Below are 19,775 nucleotides of genomic sequence, written 5' to 3' on the forward strand. Positions count from 1 at the left end.
TCCTGAACTTGAACTGGAAGGGGAAGGGTGTTTGCCCCTGCCTGGCCAAAAGTATGGTAGCAAGTAGGGTGACCAAGTGTCCCCATTTGCCTGGGAGTGAGGGGTTTCCCAGGACAAGGGACTTTCGGTCTGGGGCCAACAGGATGATTGGTCGCCCTAGTGGCAAGAAAGGTGAAGGATTGAAGGTGGCTTGGAGAAGAGGTCCTGGAAGGGCTCTGCTCCTGTTCCTTTTCTACATGGAGTTTCCCTTGTTGCCCTGCTGACTCGTGTGGTGGTTTTCATTATAAGATACAATTCCTTATTGGGAGGCCCAGGGAAGAGAGGTGAGGGACATCCTTCACATCAGTCACAAGCCCCATTGAGACAACCATTGCCAGGAAAAAAGCTGATATGCTTGACTAGCACTGATGCTGTGGGGATTTTCCCTTTTTCTTATTTAAAAAAAAAAAAAAAAAAAACAGAAAAGACCCAGTGGAAAAAAAAGTGATGAGCTGTGAGGCAGACTGCGGGTCCTACGCAGCCCCAGGAGACAGTGCACAACTCATTTGTTTAAATTTGCAGCTGACGGCTGCCACCTCTCTATAGGCACCAGGCAGAGAGCCTCTCAACATCAGTCAGTGACCAGTCTGGTGACGTACGGCTACAAGCATGAACTACCCCCTAACCTTGGACATGGACCTTATGAACTACAATCTGGAGGACATGGTGAGTAGAGACAGATGGTCGCTCAGGCCCTCCTGGAATTCTAAATATTTTGTGCCCAGGGCCCGGGGAAGAGGGGATAGCTGTGGAGTACCCTCCCGCTGTGGATCAGAAGAATCCAGGCAGGCCCAATGATTCTTGCCTTTTAGGACTGTATTTTCCCATTCCATGGAGGAAGCAGATAAGTAGAGCTGTTGCTTGAAACAGACATCTTTTTGGGGGGGGATTGGAAGTATGGGTTCCGATCCTGTATCCTCTCTGACTTGCTGTGTGACCTGGAACAGTCACTCTGCCTCTCCAGCCTTCAAAAGAAGATCCTCTGCTTATCTCTTAGGGCTGGAATAAAGGCGTGGGTGGGAAAGTGCGTTGGAGGTTTTCTTACTATTGGGAACCTGCTCCGGTTTTTTATTCATCTCTTGCTGTATGATTATCTCATCAGAGCACTACATTCTGTGCTGGATGGAGAAGGTGAGGATTTGCTCCTGGCCCTCAAGTAGCTTACGGTCTACCCATGAAGGAAAAAAACTCCTCTTGCTAGAAGCTCTTAGACAATGACTATGTGCTAAACCAAGGAAGTGTGAGGACAGGTGGTCAGCAAGGGGGAAGACTACTTTGGGTCAGAGTCACAGGGCACGGGGATGCCAAGTTTGTGGGAGAACTCTGTGTTAATCCTAGAAATGTTTTAAAGCATGTTGTGGTTGCTCTCAAAAAACTGGAATCTCTAGAAATAAGGTATTCTTGGGTGGGCTAAGAAAATGGTCCCCAGCATCACACTCTGCCATCCACCCAAGTCCCTCCTATGAAGCAGTGACTTGGTTGTCACTGGGCTCCCAAAGGATGTGTGTAGGGAACAGCTCAAGCAGAGACCCTGGGGCTCCTGTGTACAGGGCGGAGGGGCTATTTATGAGGATCTTTGGGGGAAGTTCTTTCTTCTTTCTTCCTTTTCCCTCATGGCCAATGGTCTTCTAGGGAAGGGACTTATCTTTGAGCCGTACTCTGGCCTAGATCATAAAGGATCCAAATGCTTCTCCTATACCCACTAGCTCTCCTGACCCTAAACTCACCCTGAGATGCTCCCCCACATCTTCTAGCTCCACCGAATTGAGTCTATACTAGAACTCTACCAACCATTTTCCCAGACTTGCTTGGAAAAGCCTGCTTCTCACTTTCCCAGATCCCAAATCTTGGAACTCTAAGTGGAACATAGGGAGAAGGTGGAGAGAAGAGCTAAATATCCAAAGTCTGGCCTCTCAGAGCCAAACTCCAGATAAAAGCAGAGTCAGAATCATCAGTCTAATCAGACCTGCCTTTCCTGTGAGACCTAATGCAAAATGAAAATGCCGGAACCCTTGTTCAAAAAGTATTAAGAATTTCAAGATAGCAACAGCATAACACTAAACCAAGCATGGGGCTCTTCTAAGTGCAGGATCGCGTGCCCTAAGAGTAATCACAGTCTGGGCAATACTCTGACCAGGTTAAGACTCCACCACCCTGACAAGGCACCGTGCTCCCACCCTGGCCCCCAATCCTGGCCCCTGGCCTCACCTGATTAGGTTGGTGGGTGTTTTCCTCTGCCCACAGCTTCAAGCTGACCACGAACCCTGACCCAGTTGGATAACATAGTAACCAACCCAAGATCTGGCCTATCCCGGCTTCTGAGAAACCTCAAAAGTTTCCCCTAACTGCACGCCTCACTCCACTGCGTGACCTACTAGAGACAGGTGGTGGCAGAGGGCAGGGGACAATAGGGCATGTCCCATATATGAAAGAAAACCTATAGTCCAAGGAGAGAGAGACCTGGCTACTTGCTACATGTCACAACTCAAATAAGTGGTCTTGGGCCAGGCAACCCAGCACATCTGACCCCCCTCGATCAGAGTCTAGTCAGGAGCCCAGGAGTACTGGAACCATCTAGGCTCTGGAGCTCTTCTTCAACCAGCTCTCAGTACCTCATCCTGCCTTCACTTCCTCCCTGTACACTCTCTAGGGCCATTGCCCCCTCAGGAACACAGACCCTCGCCCTCCACCCTACCCACTCACAGTAGGGCTATGGACAGTTTTGACAGCCACCTAGACAGTGTCTCACAGCACAGAGGCCCCATGATGGCGGAGTAGCAGAATGGTCTTGCACATAATAGCTTCTTAATAAGTATTTTTGGAATTATGATGCATTGAAAGTCCCAGCTACCATTTGTCTCTGAAGTTAGTCTGGCTTCTGTGCCTTTTACTTCCTATTCCCTTTCCTGTCCTTGTCCAAACCAAGTACTAGTTCACTTTCCTAGAAGACTGGGTTCTACACTCTAAGGTTAAGTATTGAGGCCACAGCCCAGTGTTCCAGGAAGACAGGCCATCCTGTCTTCCACCTCTTGGATTCCAAGGTCAACTCTAGCCACTTAAAATGTCCATTTTTAAAAGATGAGCTGCTAATTCCCAAGAATGAAGGACCCAAGCAAAAAAATGCACAAGGATAAGCACACCAGCATAAGGAGCTGGGGCCCTGGCGTGGGCATGCCAGGGACCCATTCTGCCAGGAAGGCAGATCTAGGGAGACCTAGAAAAGTCTCTGTCCACAGGAACCTGGATCTGGAAGTGCAGAGCCTCCTTTTGACAGCACAGGGGCCTGGGCTGGGATACCTACAGGAGCTAGGCATAAACTCAGCCTCTAGCTCCATCCTGAGCACCAGCCAGGAGGGGAAGCTACTAGACAGAGGGCAAATCTGGTCCAGTCCCAGGACCTGGCTCCTCCAACCCCTCTTTTCAGTGATGATCCCCCCAAAACCATTTCACTGTGATCAGAGCATCATAGGCTATAAAACCTGTCCACATGTACCATCTCATTTCTTCAAGAAGAGGCAAGGAAGAGGAACCAAAACCAGGCTGTTTCTGGGCTCTGCCTTGGGGGAGGGGAGGAGCCCCCATCAAATAGGTAAAAAGTCCCAGAGGAATCCCAGGGGAGGAGGCGCCAACTGGGGGTGATCTGAGGGTTGAGAGATGAGAGATCCAGGACCAGCCCGGGGAGAGGTCAGTGTTGAGGTGAATCTGGGCTCAGGCATACAGACCCCAGTCTCCATCAGGAATTCTTGCCTTCCTTAAGGATACATATCCCACCCCCCTGGCAGAACGTTATAAAAGTGGCCACAGATTAGGCACTGAGAATCAAGAGACAAGAATGAGTAGTCTTCCAGAAATGATGGGACAAAATATTTCAAATGGGTGCTGACCCAGGCGACGGTTTCAAGAGTTTGCTGTACATATCTAGGGTACGTGTCTGCCATCCCTCAGACTGTATGACTGTCCCCAAAGTACTGACTTTGGGGTGCCAGGAGAGGACTCCTTACACCTAAAGATTCAGTGCAAAAGTAGGAGTAGCTTAAAGTCCCCCCAAAACCACATCTGGAGCAGCACCATGTTCCTAATGGCCCAAACTCCAGGTAGAGGAAAGAGAAGCCTGGCAGGTTCACTCCTGAAGGGTGGAGAGGGGGCAAAGGGATGATGTGACAAGTGGCAAACCAGGGTCTCAGATGGTCTTTTGGGAGTGTGGACCCTCAAAAGGAAGAGTGGGATTAGGGACACAGACCCCTTTTGTGCCGTTAGCCCAGTCTCAATCTTCCAGATCTCCTCCCTCCTCAAGCCACTGAAGGATGGAAGGAGAGACACCCGGGCTGGTCCCACCCACAGCTCCTGACCCTTGGCTGGGACTATCCAGACAGGGACATGAAAGGAGGTGGAACCCGTATGTGCTCCCCAAGGCCAGAGCAGTGACCTGTATCTGTATGCAGACGCCTTCCACAGCCATTAGGATTCAGGCCCCTGGAGTCCCGGGCTTCTGCCTGGATGAGCCACAGGCTCAGCAGCCCTGCCTTCTCCTGGGGGCTGAGCCCCGAGGTCAGTCTGGGGCATTCTCTGGCTACAGGACAGACAAGCTAAGGAAACAAAGCTCCCACGCAGGTGCTGAGCTCCATGAAGATCATGCTGAGAATCAGCTCAGCCCTGGGCAGGGCATGACAGCCAAACAATCCAAGCATCTGCGAGCGGTGCGCGAGGGGCATTTGAGGGCAGGGCCCAGCCTCCTGTCCAGGGCAGGAGTCCCTTTCCGCACACTTGAGCTCACACAGTCCTCTTCCTCCCAGGGGCCCCAACCCACTGTTGGAGAGTGGTTCTGAGAGAAGGTTCTTTCTCCTTTGACCAAGACCCTGACTTCTGCGCATTCCTCCCAGTCTGCCCTCTAGAGCTTCACACTAGAAGCCCGTCCTGCGCTCTTGCCAACGGCACCCTTCTAGTCCTCGAGGAAGGCAGCTCTCCTGGACTCGGGTCTTCTTCTGCCTAGACTCTGTACCCCGGTACCTGAGAACTTCCTCTCAGGGTGGGGATTTCCAGGCCCCTCAGCAAACTGGTCACCCTTGTCCAGACCAAACAAACTAGGGTGGTGTCAGCTGCCCACCTACACCTTTCTGTTCACCTAGAAAAAGGTGACAGTATCCATCCTGGCAGCCACGTCACCCTGTTGACTCATCTGAAGCTTGCAATCAACAGATTCTCAGGTCTTTTTCTCATCAACTGTCGGGGTCGGTAAGCCAGGTCTTCCTTAACGTGTCCCCAGACGATTGAAATTTTGAACGCGAGGCTAGATCTCTACATGGTTCCCGATCAATTCCATCTGGTCAGTTTGGGCCTTGAGGTTCTGGCTGTGGAGAACTCTGCATTGTCCGTAAGTGTCCCCCAGCCATGTCACCCAGGACAGGGTGGAAAGGATCAAGGAGGAGAGGGTCCAGGAGAGACCCCTGAGGAATGCCCCGGCCAGCCGCTGTCCCACCTGCTCACACAGACCACGATCAGCAAATGTTTGCTGATCTTCACACTGGCCAGTGCAGGGCTGTAAGGCATTTGCACCCTGCCACCTCCCCATCCTCTTTCCTCCTCAATACCAGGACCCAGAATGTTCTAACTCCTTCTCCTGCCCTATCCCCAGTGCTCACAGCAATCTTCTACCCCAATTCCTGGTTCAGGGCTCAGCTTCATCTCACTCATCATGTTTGCTTGCCTTCTTTGGAGTACGAACCCCTGGCTTCTGTGCGTGCTGTTGTCTGCTGGGTACCTGCCTAGGCCTCATGCTGTCATGGCCTGACCTGGGCATGAGGCTGTGTCTATACATGGTGCACACTGCTGTCAGAGCATGTGTGTATGTGAGGGACCCTGAGTTCCTGCAGCTTTTGATGTGAAAGAATGAGTAAGCCCTCAGCCAGGTTGTCTGCAGTGAGCTCCCTCCAGGTGTGCGCCTTCCCTTTTGCGCCCTACTCCCCACTATGTAGGATTCATGATCCTTCAACTTCTCACCAGACCAGAACCAACCTTGCTTCACTGCCTATCTCCACGGTTTGGGGAGGGGAGAGGGTGTCTGACTCCCCATGTGTGGGAAGTGGCTTTAACATGTGCCACTCCTGAGCCTCCAAAATGTCTGTTTGACACCTCCTACTGAGACACACTAACAACTCCCAGCACCCCTCAAACCAGCTTCTTCCGTGTTCCCCTCCCTACCTGAGCACTTTGCCAAACAAATACTCCTTGGTGGGGAGGAAAAGAGAGTTTTCCCTCAATTGTCTTCTAAACCTGGGTTCTTCAGAGATAGAGCTTCAAGGGTCCTAGGGGCACATCCCGCTGTGCTGACTTCACATGCGCAGTAGACCAATCAGCCTGGGTGCTTTGGAGGGTAAGGACTTGAGTAGTTCTCATAGACCCAGATAGGCTGGCTGTACCCAAGCCCTCCAAGGGGCAGCCAGACTCCCCCAGAGGCAGGAGTCCAGCCTCACTGATGACCCCAGGCCTCACATCTCTTCACCTTGGCTCTGAATTGCTTTGCTCTGCATGGAGACTACACACCGTTTCCCCATTTGCCTCCTGCTGAATTCCAACATGAGTCAAATGATTGCAGTCAATGACAATATTGAAAATACCTCCCAATATGGAGAGGAAACCTAAGACATGCTCTAGGCTGTCAAGGGCATTGGGAGGAGACCTGAACCAAAGAAGGAGAAAAGGAGTGTCTGAGTTGAGTCCCCACAGTAGCACAGAGGGACTTGTCTACAGTGTCAGAATACAGGGGCACCTGGCCATCTCTGGGAAACTGCCCTCGGAGCAGTTGGGCACACATCTGTCAAATGTCTATCATGTGTGAAACACATGGGCTCATAAGGGGGACACAGAAGGTTTGCCTTCAGGAGCTCGCCATCTAGTGAGGAGATGCACATGCCAATGCCCAGCGCTGTAATAAAGACACACAGGACATAAGAACCTAATCCCCTCCCAAGCTTAGGACAGCGGCAGGGAGGTGGGGTGGACTGGGACCCCGAAGGAAGCATGGGCATTAGCTAGGCAATCACGGGGAGAAAGGGGTGCTCTGCACAAGGCAGAGTGAGAGCAAATATTCAGAGATGGGAATGCATTGGGGTGTTGGGAGCAGGCAGCCAGTGGAATGATGAACCTCGAACACAGGTTCGCTGTGCCTACAGCAATATGATAGAAGATGAAGTTTGAAAAGTTAGGAGGACTATCTCACAGGCATTTCAAGCCCCCACAGGGGAGCGCAGATCTCACCCTGCAAGTTTATGGTTTTCGAATGAAAGCAGAGTTGTTTATCTTAAACAAGAGCTTATGTGCAAAATACCACATGCGGCAAGAGTGGAGAAGTCTCGTTTGAAGGCAAGGAGAGGAGCTGAGGCCTCAGGAAACCCTGCGAAGAGAGTCCAGGGGATCGTGCTGTGTGGAGTGCCCCGCAAACGGGTCTGAAATGTGGCCGTGTGTGTTAGCCATCTTTCTCTAAGAGAACACGTGGGTGAACCTTTCTTTCCGAGCACCACATTGTATTCCATTGTGTGAATGCACTGGGGTTGGCTTACTCCAATCTTCTGTTGATTAATTTTATCACTTGCCTCCTCTTGTAAATTGGCTTTGCTATTAAGTGTGAAATGAGGGCGGTGGAGGTAAAGATGCTTACAGGTGATGGGGAACCAGTGAAGGACTTCACGCAGGACACTGATGGGATCAGTAAAATCCCTCCTGTGTGAGGGGCATGGACAAAGGGAGAGAAGTTTCTGGAATGGGTCCATGCAGAGACAGTAGTCCTGGGCAATAGAGCGAAGGAGGCTGGACTGAGGCCGTGGTGGAGGGTCGCTGGGGTGGAGGGAGGCAGATGGCTCTGCCATCGCACAAATGTATCCTCCACCCCCTTTTCCCAGACCCTCTCACACCAGGGTCCAGAAAGAAAGGCACAGGTTAGGGAATGGGTCTGCCCACCGAGAGTGAGTGTGTAACCCACAACTGGGGCCCCTGGATGGCTGTGCAACCACCGCCTATTTGTGCAAGACCACTCACCCTCCTGGAAGAAGGGCAGCGTGAGACCAACTAGAGCTTCTGTGCAGAGTATCCTCTCCCAGCCTCTCCCTCCCTGGAGCTCATCATTTATAGAACTATTTTTTTCAGCCCACAGAAGTTGGTTATAATTGGTTTTGAAACCATGGGGAGGGGTCTGGTTGGGGTGGGGGAGAACAGGGCTGGGAAGTGAGGAGGAGCAGGTGCATGACAGCTGTGAGTGAAAGGTATGAAAACAGACACCATATCTTCCTTTGCGGTTAGCTGGGTAAACAACCTGAGCGCTGGTGGGGAGAGGTGGGGCAGGGAGGGGAGGAGGAGGAGGAGAAAGAGGAGGAGGCTGGGGAGGAGGAGCTTCCGGAGACAAGTGGGCACAGCACCTTCTCGTGGAAGAGCACCACCCCTTCCTCACTTGCTTCTGAAGCTGAGAAGGAAGCAGAAGAGGGAGTTGGCTCGTGATGAGAAGGAGCAGGGAGGGAAGCCCAGGCAGTGCTGCGTAGTAGTGGTGGGAGTATGCTCTGGAGGTAGAGCAACGTGGGTTCAAACACACTTGAAATTTAGCAAGACACATTGGTCAGATAGAAATATTGCAGACCCGAGCTCATTGCTCAGATTAAACCAAACTATTAAGGCTATTAAGGCTCTGCAGCGATAATCAAGACATTCAGGAATGGAGAGACACCTCAAGAGGAAGCCAGGAGGCCATCCACCGGCAGCTCCCCCCTCAGCAGGAGCTTAGGTTTTAGTGTCCACTGCTCTGTTCAGAACTAGAACAGATGGCTCCTTGCCCCCACCAGATCCCGTTCCCAAAACTGAAGCTCTGGTTCTCGCCCATGAGCCCACAGCCTTCCATATCGGGGGACACAAGGTAACTTACAGGTGCACAGCCCTTCAGAGGAGCCCCTCCCTACCCTACACACAATGTCTCTCTTCCATCTTTGTCACTACCCTGTGAGGCATTAGTCCCTTTCACAGACAAAAACTGAAAGTTGGAAAAGGCAAAGTGATTTGTTCATGGACATGCAAGAGCAGATGGGGACTTGGTTGGCAGGAGGTCTTGGGAGGACAGGGACAAGAGCGGCATGTGGGGCGGGGGGGACCAGAGAAATCTACAGGGGGAGTCAGGGTCCCTGGTGAGGGAGAGGCGGGTCCTCAGCCCCCCACCCTGCTGTCTCCTCGCCCCTGCAGTACAAGGAACTAGGCAACTACAGTGACAGCACCGAGAGCCCCGTGGTGGAAAATCACCTCTGCTCCATGGTGGAGGGGCCCCTCCTGGCCTCCTTCAAGGCTGTGTTCATGCCAGTGGCCTACGGCTTCATCTTCCTCCTGGGTATGATGGGCAACATCCTGGTGCTGGTGATCCTGGAGCGGCATCGGCAGACACGCAGCTCCACGGAGACCTTCCTGTTCCACCTGGCGGTGGCCGACCTCCTGCTGGTCTTCATCCTGCCTTTTGCTGTGGTCGAGGGCTCCTTGGGCTGGCTCCTGGGCACTTTCCTCTGCAAAACTGTGATCGCTCTGCACAAGGTCAACTTCTACTGCAGCAGCCTACTCCTGGCCTGCATCGCCGTGGACCGCTACCTGGCCATCGTCCACGCCGTCCACGCCTACCGCCACCGCCGCCTCCTCTCCATCCACATCACCTGTGCCACCATCTGGCTGGTGAGCTGCCTCTTCGCCTTGCCGGAGATCCTCTTCGCCAAAGTCAGCCAACCCCATCACAACGACTCTCTGCCGCGCTGCACCTTCTCCCAGGAGAACCGGGCTGAAACCAACGCCTGGTTTACCTCCCGCTTCCTCTACCATCTGGGAGGATTCCTGCTGCCGATGCTGGTGATGGGTTGGTGCTACGTAGGGGTGGTGCACAGGCTGTGCCAGGCCCAGCGGCGCCCTCAGAGGCAGAAGGCAGTCAGGGTGGCCATCCTGGTGACGAGCGTCTTCTTTCTGTGTTGGTCACCCTACCACGTTGTCATCTTCCTGGACACTCTGGTGAGGCTGAAGACCGTGGGCTATGGCTGTGAGCTGAATGGCTACCTCTCTGTGGCCATCACCATGAGTGAGTTCCTGGGCCTGGCCCACTGCTGTCTCAATCCCATGCTCTACACCTTCGCAGGCGTGAAGTTCCGTAGTGACCTGTCTCGCCTTCTGACCAAGCTGGGCTGTGCTGGCCCTGCGTCCCTTTGCCAGTTACTCCCTAGTTGGCGCAAGAGCAGTCTCTCCGAGTCAGAGAATGCCACCTCCCTCACCACCTTCTAGGTTGCAGCTCCCTTTGTTTCTGCTTCCCTTGGGGGATGCGGAGTTGCTGGAACCCCTTGCAACAGGAGCTGGGATCCTAAGAGTTCACCTTTGCCGGTGTCCTCATCTGGGGCAGCTGGAGCCAAGCCTTCTTTCCAGGACATCCCTGCTGGCTCTTCTTCCAGCCCCAGGGCTAAGCTGTACTCCACGGAAGGGAAGCAGCCGAAAGGCAAAGCAAAGGATGCCTATGCCCATCTGTATCCTCTTCCTTTGTCCTAACTTTCCGAAGCTCAAGAGACAACTTTCACTTCTGCTCTTGCCAATTGGGAAAGTCAGTTCCCTCCCAGAACGCGCTCCATCATCTTAAGGACCATGGATCTCCACAACTACCCACCTCTCCTCTCACCCCACCTGCCGAAAGAAGCTAGAGGCTGAGCTCCAGGGGTTAAGATGGAGGTCGAGGCTGAGCAGAGGCCAGATGGCAAAAGAATGCGGCCTTAACGTCCAGTCCCTAACAAACACAGACATCCTGCCAGGCTACCGGCCCTGCAGCATCTTGACTAAGCAGGAAGCTTTGACTGACCCGATCCAGGAAGCTGCTCCTGGCTCCAACCAAAGTGGCACCGGGCCAGCCTCAGGTCACTGAGCCCTGGGAGGTCTGCAGACAGAGGGCAGACTCCAGGTCCCTTCAGAGACCAGCCAGCATCCTAGGGAAGGACTAAGGTCAAGCCAGCGGAGAGAAGCCACCGAAAGAAAAGATTCTCCTTCCTCGGCCCCAAGGAGGGGCAGGTAGAGATCAAACCCAGCTGTGTTCTCTGCCGAGGGTGGAGCGGTCCCAGTATGGGCCAGGGGCAGTCGGGTTCTGGTAGATCTGGGCACTGATGTGGAAGGAGGCAGACTGTTCCTTCTCACCCCCCCGCCCCTGCAAGCCACACAACTGGGAGAAACTTGGGCAGCAGAGGGACCCTGATCACACAAAGGGAGCACTTTGCCGAGAGTCAGAGCAGAGCTGGAGACCCCAGAGAATGGCAGACTGGAAAGGGCCTCTGGGAGTTATCTCATTCAGTGCCCCCGCCTGCCGTCCGGGCCTCCGCAGGAGCCACGAGGCATCCCCGCAGGCCAGGCAGGGTGAGAAGCAGGGAAGTCCCCGAGCCCCAGGAAGCCGAGCCCTGCCCCTGAGAGGATACTGCTCAGATGGAACCAGAGGAAGCCGCTCCGTGCCTGCCTGCCTGCCTGTCCCAGAGGGCTGGCCCCCTCCTCCGCAGCCCCTGCTCCGGCGAGGGTGGGATGTCCGGGACCCCCGCCCTTGCTGAGGGCACATCTGGGGTGCCCCGTCCCACTCAGGGTGGCCAGCCAAGCCCCCCGGGGAGACCCCATGGTGGAAATCAGAGCTGTGACCCGGGGGGGACTGTCTTCACCGTGGAACACCGGGAGAGCCCTGCCGCCCCCACCCCCGCCTTGTCCTCCCAGCGCCCAATGGTGAGCTGGGCAGTGGAGAAGCCAGACACCGAAGCAAAAAGGCAAGACATTGGATTTTAAATTTTCTCTTTTTAATAAAAAGGCACCTATAAAACAGGTCAATACAGTACAGGCAGCACAGAGACCCCCGAAACAAGCCTAAAAATCGTTTCAAAATAAAAACCAAGAAGATGTCTTCACATATTGTATTTATATATTTATATTTATATATATATATTTATATAATGGTACAAAATGGCTGGGGGTATGGCCATGGATGGAGGGAATTAGGCTGGCCTGTGGAGTTCACCTTGGAAAGCTAGTCTGGTAGCGGAGTTGGGACAAGAGGAGGATGAGGAGGGCACTGGGCCCTTTGCGGTCTGACCCCTCTCTCCTCTGGGCAGGAAACACTTAGAATCAGATCGGGGAGTCTTGGGTCAGGGGTAGGGGGGCTCACGGGCCCAGGGCCCAGGTTCAGGCAGGGTGGGCAAAGCGCCTGGCAGGATGGAAGGCAGGTGGCCCCCAAACACAGGTACGGGGCCCTGGCCCCTGGCCCCAGCGAGGTGCCGGAGAGGCGGGAGCCTGCAGCCAGCCAGCCCCAGAGGAAGCGCTTGACCTGGCTGCTGGCGGATTCTGAGGACAGCACCAGACCGGGAAAAGTGGGGCAAATTCCCTTTGTATCACAGCTGCCAATGCAAGGCCAGACCCTGCAGATCAGGAAGGCTGGGGACGGGGCCATGGCAAAGACACCTTATCTAAGGATGGCCTTTGGCCCTGGAGGCAGGGGACCAAAGGCCAGGGAACTGCCAACTCACAAGGCAGGAAAGGAAGTGAGAAAAGGAGAAGTGTTTTACTCCTGGGGCCAAGGGGGCAAAACACTGAGTCTGTATGGCTTCAGCTCTGACCAGAGGCAGGTGGGGAGTTCTGGGAAAGAGCACGGGACCGAGGGGGAGGCAGTGGCTGTGCCTGGGCGGGCACCAAGCCCTGAGCCCTGGGGCAGAGGGGCCTTACGGGTGAGCGGGCAGGCAGAGAGGAGGCCGTAGGATGCCCCCTGCTTCTCCATCACTTTCTCTAATCCATCCTCAAAGGGTGGAGGCTGGAAGGAGACAGAGCTACTCAGCTGAACCCTTTTGCTCCCGCCTTTGGTGAGAAGTGGGTGGCAGCTGCTGGAAAAGGCAGGGCCCCGGGGGTTACCTGGCCAGGGGGTGCTGCAACAGGCACAGGACGGTCTGGACCGCTGTGCCGCTCCTCTGTGGCTCCACTCAAGGGGCCACACAGCCTCCACCTCTTCCTCCTTTCCTTCATCCCAGGCTGGGCACGAAGGACTTCAAGTTCTGGCTAAGGTGTAGCAGCAGGGGACGCCAGACATCCACAGCTGGGAAGCCAGGGCCCCCGGGTCACCTGTGTGGGGCAAACATCCGTGCCCAAGCACACATTCTCCTGAATCATTCAGCAGCAGACAGGCTGCCGCTCTGGGTGGGGGGGGGGGGGGGTGTCTCAGCCTGGATGGGACTCTCCAGGTGGAAGCCTAGGTGGTCTGACCTCAGTTTAGGCATGGGGTATCTGTCGTTTCACATCTGGGGAAGGGACCGGAATGGTATCCTTACGGACCCAGAAACATGGCAAACCAGGACACAAGTCAGACTGCCGTGGTCCTGAGTCCAGGGGAATGGAAAGGGGCAATAATTTGAAGAAGGGGGGGGTTCTTTTAACCTTTTTTTCTTTTTTGTGACTTCTATCAAAACACAGAAATACAGCACACACACAAACCGGCACAAAAGCGCAGCGCTCTATTTACAGCTGCGGCTGGCACCTGCCCACCTGGCCAGCCGCCCGCAGGGAGGGGTGGGAGAGGGGGTCAGCCACATCAGCAGGGAGAGGAAATGAGGCAGGAAAAGACAGAAGGAGAAACTGGGCGGGAGCAGAGAAACCAAGAGGAGAGTGAAGCTCGCGGGAGATGGGCCCCAGGAAGGGACGAGACAGTGGGGAGACCACCTCTCCTCCAGCTCTCCCCCCAGGATTCAATACAGGATACAGGACTCTGAAAGCACAGCTGAAGAGGGGCAGGAAGGTGCAGGGAAAGAGGGAAGAGAGAGGCTCCATAGGACCGAGGGAGGGGCAGGGGAGGGGCCGTCCTGGTGGCCGAAATGGAACCCCCATCCCAAACCCCCCACCCCACTCTGCCACTTCCCCCTAAGCTGCCAGCACATCTCAGTTTCCACAAATGCCACTCCCCACACAAGCCCCTCCCGCCCCCTCCACCCCACCCCTTGACCCAGGCCATCCCAACACTGGAGGGGAAGAAACTCTTTTAAGGTTATCATATTTGCAATATTGCCCCAGCTCCAGCCAACCCCCCCCCCCTCCAGGGGACTGCTAGAAGGGCAGGTTGGCCATGCTGCCCGGCGCCGGGAGGTAGCCCATCTGGCTGTCCAGAGACACGCTGCGCTGCCGCAGCGGGTGGGACACCATGAGGTTCTGCTGGGGCGGGGGGCCCATGAGGGAGCCCTGGGGGGAGAGCATGTGGGGGGGCTGGCTGTAGACCTCACCCCCCACACCCCGTTGCTTCATCAGCATGAAATTCTGCTGGGTCATGAGACCTTGTGGAGGGGACATGACCCCCTGGTGCAGGCCGTGGGGCACCATGCCCTGCTGTGGGGGCACACCTGTCCTGCCCAGCAAGGACATCTGTCCGGGGTGGCACATGGACATGTTGAGACCCCGCTGGACGCCCTGCTGGCCCGGGAGGTTGGGGGGCCGTGAGGGGGTCTGCTCCGCCATCATGTTCTGCAGGTTCATGAGATGCAGATTGGGGGGTTGGGCCTTGGGGGGCTGGTTCTCGCTCTTGGGGAAGTATTGGAGGGTGCTGCTTGGCTTCTCAGAGGGGATGATCCTCGATAAGTCGAACTCAGGGATCCCCGTCGGGGTGGGCCGGATCACCTCGCTCAGCTCGGGGTCGTTCAGCACAGATGCCACCCCAGGGAGCACGCCCGGTGGGTAGGCATCACCCATGCGCCCAGCCATGCCTTTGCCCATCAGGTGCTGCTGAGGGGGCATGGGACCCGGCGGCTGGCTGGGCAGGTCCTCTGGAGGCAGGGGCATGCCCGAAGGGTAGTGCTGCTGCAGGCCGGGTCCCCCGCCCCCACTCCCACTGGGGGCCATGGCACCATGGGGCTGCTGCAGCCGAGGGGGGAAGGGCATCATCTGGGAGGAGCTGGGCACAGGGCCACAGGGGGCATTCAGGGAGTCTGGGCCCCCTGGAGGCAGCATCATTGAGTTTTGAGGGGGCCCTCCTGTCCCCTGTGCATTGGGGTGCAGTGGAATGTTGGACCCCAGAGGGGTAGGGGAGGGCAACATAGTAGGCGGGGGTTCATGGGACAGGGGCTGCTGGCCTGGCAGGTTCATGCCCATGGGGCTCTGGGCAGCAGCTGAATTCAGGTGCATCTGGTTGGGCTGGTTATTGCTGATCCCTGTGGGGAGAGAGAAGGGAGGTGGGGTCAGGAGCTGGGAGAGGATGCAGAACTCAGATCTTCCCCACGCCCCAGACAGGCTCATGCCAGGAGGGACAAGGGCCTCTGCCATGGGTCCGTGCTGGCTGCAAGGGCAAGGAGTTCTGGCCCAGTTTGCCAGAGGCGCATCAGTGGATGTCAGAAAAGCCACTCGGGTGCTCTGGGCTTGGTTTCCCTAAATGACAAGTGGGAACCTGACCCAGGACATCACACCCCCCACTCCCGGGGCCCGCTGGAAGCACGTGAGAGCCAGCATAACCACGGGGGCGAGTGCTGGCCCGGCATCTCTTCCCATGCCCGGTGCCCACACCAGCTCCTCTCCCTGCGGCCCCCTTCCTGCCTCGCACCTGGCCCAGAGCCCTGCGGCGGTGGTGGAGGGGGGAGCAGGGGCCGGTCGGGCAGCAGCTCGTCGTCGGAGGTGGCGATGGTCTTGATGGCATTGTGGTAGAGCGGGGTGGAGCTGGGCATGGCGTACTTGGACATCTGGGACATCATCAATGACAGGGGGTTCTGGGAAGGCGTGGGGTCTGGGGAGGAAGTGAATGGCAGGCTGGGGTTCATGAGGCCGCTGGGAGGGTTGGCGGGAGGCGCTGAGGAGCTGCTCCGGGGGCCGCTAGGCGGGAGAGCACCTACAGAAGCGGGGAGACAGAAAGAGTGGGGGTGACTGGGGAGGGGGAAGACGAATTTGGCTGCTCACATCGTGGGCTAGGAAGAGGCCAGCTCCCAAATCTCCTGATTCCTCCAGGCACATCTCTTTGCAATGCTCTGCTCAACCCATTATCACTATAGCCCACCCAGCTTCGAGCAGTTTCTGCAGCCTCGGGGAGGGGGGGTGCCCAGGTAGTGGAGAAAGCCCAAGTGTGAAACCCTCCAAATGCCTGGGAGAGCCACGTGGCACTCCCCATGGAAGCTCTCGCTCGGCTGCTGACACGTGCCCCTCAAGCAGAGCCAACCACTGCTGCGCCCAGGTGCAGATGCCTCCATGGGCTCACCTGCCCCAGCAAGAGCACCCCAACCTCTCCCCGCCGCACCCTGGGGAGGTTCCCCATGTCAGAGCCCAGCTCCCCCACCGGCCCGGTCCAGACGACTTACCCTGTTCCATGTTGCCCAGGGTGGTGGAAGAGTTCATGTTGAGAGGCGGCTGCTTGTTCTGGGGGACCCCAGGGCTGGGCATGGCTGTCTTGGGCGAGGCGACCCAGCCGGGAGAAGGCACCGCCATGGAGGGGGACTTGAGCCTGCTGGGAGAGCCAGTGGGTGAACGGACGCTGAGGGAGGAGCTGAGGACCTGTGGCGACTTGAGAGGTCCCGGCGGGTTGGCCGAAGGCAAGGGCACCATCTGTGAGGGAGTCTGGGGTGACTTGAGGTTGGCGGAGGGCGAGGTGACCAGGGGCGAATGCACCTGGCTAAGGGTGGGCGACTTCAGGTGCCCCATGCCTGGCGAGCCCATCTGATTAATACTGATGGTGAGGTCTGAAGGCCGTCTTCCCAGCCCCCGCGTGGGAGCTGAATGCACAGACCCAGGAGGATTGGACGCGGGGGGCAGGGGCATGTGGCTGAGCCGGGTGGTGCCCACACTGCCCATGGGCATTGAGCTCTGGTCGGGACTGAACATGTCTTGAGTATTGCCCATGTCCTGGGGCATGGCTTGGTAGGGCCCCTGGCCCCCAGAGAATCCCTGCTGGCCCTGGTTGGGAAACTGCGAGGGCATAAGCATCTTCTGTGGGCCGCCCATCATGCTGCTGCTGTTCTGGGCCCGCACCCGGGCCATCTCCTCGGGACTGAGGCCCTGCGGCCCCATCATGTCCCCCGGGCCCCGCATCTTCTGTGACATCAGCATCTGCTGCTGTGGGGTCATCTGGACGTTCAAGTTCATGTTCATGTTCATGTTCACATTCATGTTCATGTTGAGGTTGCCAGGCCCCATGGGCGGGTCCACCTCTCTCAGCCCCGACTGCCCCATGGGGGGACTCAGGAGGCCCCGGCCTCCACCAAACTCCATGCCCATGGGAGTGCCCGCCAGGCCCTCGCCACCAGCCATCTGCCCAGGGAATATGGCTGGGTCCATCTGCCGGTGTGCCTGCATCATTCGCTCCATCTCCATGCCCTGCCCCATGGCACTGCCCGCCATGCTCAGGGGACGCTGCATGCCCATCGACCGCTTCTCCAGCAGCTGGTGACGCAGTAGCTCCTCCCGGACCCGGGGGGTCATGAATCGCTCTGCCTCACCCTGCCCGCCTGGGTAGGGCACGGCATTCTGGGCAAAATTGCCAGGTCCCCCCATGGGGGGCAGGTCTTCGGTCCAGCCCATACCTGGCCTCACAGGCCTCTGCATGGCGTTCATGGGCACCTCCATGGGCATACCCTGCATGCCTCCAAATCCAGGCACCCGCTGCATCTGGTTGCCTGGGAAACGGGGGCCAGGAAAAGGAGGCCCACCCCGGAGCTGCATGGGATCCTGAACATCCATGGGTCCCCGCAGCTGTGCACCCATCCCAGGTGGCCACTGGTCCCCAGGCTTGCTGTGGTAGGGAGGCGGCGGTCCCCTCACCATCATGCCCCCCATGCCCATCATGTCCTGCAGAGGGCGGCCCCCATGCAGCCCGATCTGCTCCTCCTTCCGCCGCTTCTCCTCATAGTATTCTTCCTGCAGCTTGCGCCAGGCCACCTGCTCCGGCGTCAGGCTGTCCTGGCCCAGTCTCTGCATCATCATGTTCATCTGTTGCCCCATGTCCCCACCCGGGGGGTGCCCAGGCACTTCGTGCTCCAGCGGGGGACCCCCTAGGCTCTGTGTCTGTGAAATCATAGACTGCAAGGGCTCCTCGTACTTCTTCAGCCCACTGGGAGGGGCCGTGGGGGGCTGCTGGGGGGCCGGAGGGGCTTGTGCTGGTGGTCCCCCCTCGCCGGCTCCTCCTGGGGGTCCCTTGAGGAAGGGTTCGGTCTCCCCACTGCGGAGCAATAGCCGCTCAATGTCTCGAAGCGTCTGGAGGGAACGCTCCCGATGCTCCAGCTGCTCCTTGGACAGGCCTTCAGAGCCCACCAGGCTCCGCTGCCCATTTCCCGTGGGGGTGGCCTCCCCTAGCAAGGCAGGGCCGGGGGCACCGCTGGGGTCTCCTCCAGGAGGCAGCGGGTTGTTGGCGGTGGCAGCTGTAGGGGTGTTAGGATGGGTACCCCCAGTGCCGCCACCCGTACTGGCAGCTCCCACCGAGTTGGGCGTCAGGTCCTGATTGGCGTCCTCAGGAGGACCCTCAGAAGGCAGAGCAGGTGGCGCGCTGCCAGGGGCTGGGGGCGGTGGCGGCGGCAGTGGAGGCGGCTGGGACTGCGGGGTGCCTGCTGATGGCGCGCTTAAGGGTAACGGTTCTGGGGTAGGTGGCACTTTCGGGGCCTGTGGAAGGACAGAGGCAGAGCATGAGACAGGTGAGGGGAGGCACCAGCCAATCCTACTGTTAGAGGCACTGTGGCTGGGCCAGGTGCCACACACACTCACCTGGTCCAGCTTGGCCCGGGGCACGTTCTGCTGGTGGTAGGCAAGGATGGAGTCAGCCCGGCCCTGCAGCACTGCCTCGGCAGCCCTGCACAGAAGGGTCAGGCACACACAGCTCAGAGGGAGGAGGGCAGGAGGGAACCCTTGCCCTTACCCGGCCCAACCTAACCCTGGCTCCCTGCAGGCCTACTACACTCAGGCCCCCGGGGCTGAGGGGTGCGGGTAAACGGAGCAGGCTCGGCCCACCCTGAGGCACTTACGTGTTGGCCAGGTGGGTGGTGAAGACATACACGTACTGTGAGGGAGGCTTTCCGGGGACGCCCCCGCCCCCACCCCCAGGGGCGTCAGGCCGAAGGCCCGGCGGCGGCCCATGTGGGGGTCCTGGTGCGCTGCTCTCGCTGAGGGGCAGCTGGGCGGCTTGGCCAGGACCCAGCTGCGGGGCCGCCATGGCGGGGTCTGCTACATTACAGTCTGCACGAGAGAGGAGAGAAACAGGGTAAGTGGCCCAGACTGAGAAAGGAGAGCCAGCTGGCTCCCCCCACCACCCCATCCCTGAGATGCCCGGGGACAGACAGCCTCACTGCTTGACAGCTCATGCCCGCGGGGTCATCGGTTGTCACACTGGTGGCATGTGTCTGGTTTCCACACTTACTTGCCCTTACAAACAGGCTCCCGTGTGCCTGGCATCCCGAAGGACACTTACAGATGTGATTCCATCTAACCACAACATTCCTGGGAGGAAGGTGTCCTATACTCTACAGAAGAGGAAACAACTTCTCAGGGATGACAATATTCATCCAAGGCGACATAACCCATCAGTGCAGAGCTGGGGTTTCAACCCAGGCAGGGACTACATAGCCCTGTTCTGATCCCACGCACTCCAGGGTGAGCGTGCGTGTGTGTGTGTGTGTGTGTGTGTGTACCCACGAACACTCTGACGAGGCCAGGGGAGGCCAAGAAGCTGCAGAGATTGATGAGTCAAACAATGAATGGTTTTGCATTCTAGCTCACCACTAACGGACTTT

At 57.3% G+C, this 19,775-nt stretch overlaps 2 protein-coding genes across 9 annotated transcripts in view; one reads left to right on the forward strand and one right to left on the reverse strand.

Moving 5' to 3' along the window:
- Nucleotides 1–532: 532 nt before the first annotated feature.
- On the forward strand, nt 533–11,962 carry CXCR5 (C-X-C motif chemokine receptor 5). Its single transcript, XM_077893783.1, has 2 exons — nt 533–705; nt 9,256–11,962. Exons 1-2 carry the CDS (start codon nt 649–651, stop codon nt 10,321–10,323), a joined length of 1,125 nt encoding a protein of 374 aa, XP_077749909.1. The 5' UTR covers nt 533–648; the 3' UTR covers nt 10,324–11,962.
- Nucleotides 11,831–19,775, reverse strand: part of BCL9L (BCL9 like) — a 28,535-nt gene continuing 20,590 nt past the window's right edge. For 7 of the 8 annotated variants that reach the window (XM_077893780.1, XM_077893776.1, XM_077893779.1 and 4 more), the window contains 6 exons: nt 19,403–19,505; nt 19,011–19,221; nt 18,754–18,838; nt 16,362–18,651; nt 15,617–15,898; nt 11,831–15,230 (listed from right to left, as the gene is read on the reverse strand). In XM_077893780.1, the coding sequence (XP_077749906.1) occupies nt 14,137–15,230; nt 15,617–15,898; nt 16,362–18,651; nt 18,754–18,838; nt 19,011–19,221; nt 19,403–19,505 (4,065 nt within the window). In that variant the 3' untranslated portion in view covers nt 11,831–14,136. The remainder of the gene's footprint in view (nt 15,231–15,616; nt 15,899–16,361; nt 18,652–18,753; nt 18,839–19,010; nt 19,222–19,402; nt 19,506–19,775) is intronic. The other variant, XM_077893781.1, reaches the window with a different exon arrangement.

The sequence above is a fragment of the Canis aureus genome, chromosome 3 (genome assembly GCF_053574225.1).
Source record: "Canis aureus isolate CA01 chromosome 3, VMU_Caureus_v.1.0, whole genome shotgun sequence".
Classification (NCBI taxonomy): Eukaryota; Metazoa; Chordata; class Mammalia; order Carnivora; family Canidae; genus Canis; species Canis aureus.

What these genes read in the sequence shown, in the direction of transcription:
- CXCR5 (XM_077893783.1), top strand. Translation starts at nt 649, where the DNA reads ATGAACTACCCCCTAACCTTGGACATGGACCTTATGAACTACAATCTG. An exon ending in ACTACAATCTGGAGGACATG is followed by an intron (nt 706 to 9,255) that starts GTGAGTAGAGAC and finishes TCGCCCCTGCAG; the next exon opens with TACAAGGAACTAGGCAACTA.